The sequence below is a fragment of the Lactuca serriola genome, chromosome 4, assembly GCF_051521515.1.
Source record: "Lactuca serriola cultivar US96UC23 chromosome 4, Lser_US96UC23_V15, whole genome shotgun sequence".
NCBI lineage: Eukaryota > Viridiplantae > Streptophyta > Magnoliopsida > Asterales > Asteraceae > Lactuca > Lactuca serriola.
This window is the reverse complement of record NC_136411.1, coordinates 261304847-261307963: the sequence shown is the minus strand read 5'-3', so window position 1 is coordinate 261307963 and position 3117 is coordinate 261304847. Positions and strand designations below refer to the sequence as shown.

Here is a 3117-nt window from a genome sequence, read left to right as displayed (position 1 = left end):
GGCACCCTAGAATTGTCCGACAGTATGTATGCTATATGATTGTATGGTATGTGGTACGATGGGGGAACTCACTAAGCTTCGTGCTTATAGTTTACGATTTAGGTTTCAGGTATCTCTTCAGCGAAAGGGAATGAGCTGGCACGGTAGCTGCCATCATACACACACTCATTGTCTTCTGCACTATTAGATATTCTGGGATTGTACTCTGACATGATACTATTTTCAGGATTTGGATTTTCATACATGACACATTGTTTTATGAGATGATATGATTTCACATTGTTTACTTACAAATGTTTTGCAAATCCATTAATTAAAAATTAATTTTTTTGACGTAAAAATTGGGTCGTTACAGTATGACTTGGCGATTACACTCCACTGGGCTGGTGTTCATGCGTAACAATCTCGTCCACGGCGGATTTGACCCATAAGAACGTAGCCCATACCGGGAAGCGTAAAGGTAAACTGCGGTTATTTTCAATGGCATGCGGCACACCCTAGGGTTGAAACTTGTGGGATTAGAACTTAAGACCCTCTCCATGATGAAGCGGTTAAATCCAAAGTGATAATCACTAGACTACGAGTAAAATGAGCATTTTATAAATATAATATTTATTTGCTTCAAGTTTAATGATTATTATCTAAAACATGTGATGCTACCATGATACCATCAAAATCAGACTCGGTTCATGCACATCAGTTTTCAGCAATTTTAATTTCTAGTATTAACATGAAATTTAGAAACACGAACATGCAAGAATATCAATATCTTATATCTTATGTATATTTGTTATTAACTTTCTGATGCATTATTGAAAAAGAACTCAAAGTAATAGATTCAGTGGATCATGCACTTTATCAGTTAACATATATATGATTGATTGCAATGTTCCACGGATCATGAGATAGCTTAATAATCCACCACATGTCCAATAACATGGGCAGTTAATTCAAGATCCTATTTCATTACACCTCATGAAATCAATATCTTGATCCAGAAAAATATATTCCGTAATTACATTATAAATACACGTCGGATTATATAATATGTTTTGGTGTCTTGAGTGAAGTAACTAATTAGGTAATGAACAAAAAGTTCTTAAAGGTGACTTTTATATGGTGGGTGAAATATTCTGGTAGAGACCCATATCCATTCCATTATATGCTATTGGAGCATACATCCACATATCATCGGAGCTCAGCAACTGCAATATTTCACCAGAAAATAATTAAACATAGGTAAGAATTATTAAGAAGCACATAATTTTATAAAATTCGACTTCTAATACTTCATAACTTTCGTAAAAAAGACGATTCAATCTCTACAAATCTTACCTTAATTTGAAGCTGCAAAAACTTCACATAATGAACTGCTTCTTCAAGCATTGTGCTAATGTCAACCTTTGTCCCATTTGGTACAATGTTTTGAAGGATTCTAAGTCTTTCATTAATTCTTTCTCTTCTTTTCTGTAAAATTGAAATTGAAACCCATATTAGTTTCAAAAGAAAATATACACATAATTTTTTTTGAAAAGATAAGTAACAAATACACATTTTCAAAAACTTACCCTTGCATAGATGCTTTGTGGATCAGTTGCAGCGCCTCTACCAGCTCTTGTTTTTGCAGTTAAGTTAATTGGTCCTTCATTTAAATCTTGAGAAACAATTGAATCATCTTCGGAGCAACTAGAACTAAAACTTTGATCAATATTCCCTTTTCCATTATTTTTGTTTGTAATTTTTTCATTGTTTAGATTTCTCTCTTCGGTTTCATCTTCATTGCTATTTGTAGCACTCATCATCTTCTGGTTCTTTGATGGCAAATTCTTCTTGTTTTTCTGTTAAAAGTTAAAACAATGTTTTAAGTACACTTCATTGAATTCTCTTCATTACGAAACGTTAATCAGGTAATTGAATACATCCAATTAACTCCACATTCTAAGAATAGTTAAATAATTTATTGGATACTTACATTATCTCTTGCAACCCGAGTTTTCTTTTTGGGGTTATCAATTTTTTCAGTGTCGCCTCCATCTTCTAAAGCATTGGGACGAAGTTCAAGCATTTCATATTTCCTCTTGATAGGCACAGCTTGACCAATGGAGTTGTCCATTTTACTCTTCTCTAGGTTCTCATCTTGTGTCAAACAAAGTATTTCTTCCATTATATCATCAGAAAACACCTTAGCTAGTAACATGTAATTGCTATTGTCACCTTCCATCATACATAATTCCTTAGACTGATGATACACATTATTTGTAGGTGTTTCAAACTGGAAAATATCTTGGCATGGGTAGGGAAGAGAATCTGTAGCATTGCTACTTTCTTGAGAAAAATAATTATAGAAAGTAGGTTTAAGATCATGATCAGAAGCATAGATTAAAATCTGATCATCAAGAACAGATGAATTAGAACTATTAGATTCATTGGCACTTGACCAAAGAATAGAAGGACATTCATGGTCAAAACCTTGATCATGTTCACCTGAGAACAACCCATGGCCTGCGAAATGACTGGAATCTTGATCACAAGAGAACATTGAGCTCAGATTCACCCATTCTTCATCAATAGCATGTTCATAAGACGTCATATTTTTTTTGTTTTGAGGTGCTTTTGATTTCTGGGAGAATTTATGTTGATAAGATCTCTCTTGGGAGAGTGTGTACGTAGTGTGTTGACAACACGAATGTTTTTGATATGTGCTTGAGGATGATTGAAACGGAAAACATATTTATACCCTTTTAAGGTCGTGACCGAATGCTATAAGGATTGACTTGATTAATAAATCGAAAATAATTCAGTTATTGGTAGAAGAAGAACCATAATTTTATTTGTGTGTATGAAACTCAAGAGTCCACTGTGGGCCTAACCACCAACCAGTTTACAATTCCCAAGTCGGACCAATCATTTGAATGATTGGGATTAAAAAAAAAAAACCGTTCGCTATGTCCACTAATAAAAATTTCAAATTGTTAATATATACTATATAGTAACACAGTTGATTTTTCTTTTCCTCTTTTCAATGGTAAATGTTCAAAGCACTTGGTTCTGTAAAGGAGATTATAATTGCTTTATTTTCTATTTGTCTTTTGCTACATGATTAACGGATAAAATTCT

General features: G+C 33.4%; 1 protein-coding gene across 1 annotated transcript; it reads right to left on the bottom strand.

Moving 5' to 3' along the window:
• Positions 1–829: 829 nt before the first annotated feature.
• LOC145100594 (uncharacterized) lies at positions 830–2689 on the bottom strand. The gene is made up of 4 exons (XM_079037801.1): positions 1973–2689; positions 1569–1838; positions 1336–1467; positions 830–1205 (listed from the first exon to the last, which is right to left on the bottom strand). Exons 1-4 carry the CDS (start codon positions 2588–2590, stop codon positions 1113–1115), a joined length of 1113 nt encoding a protein of 370 aa, XP_078893927.1. The 5' UTR covers positions 2591–2689; the 3' UTR covers positions 830–1112.
• Between the last annotated feature and the right edge of the window lie 428 nt (positions 2690–3117).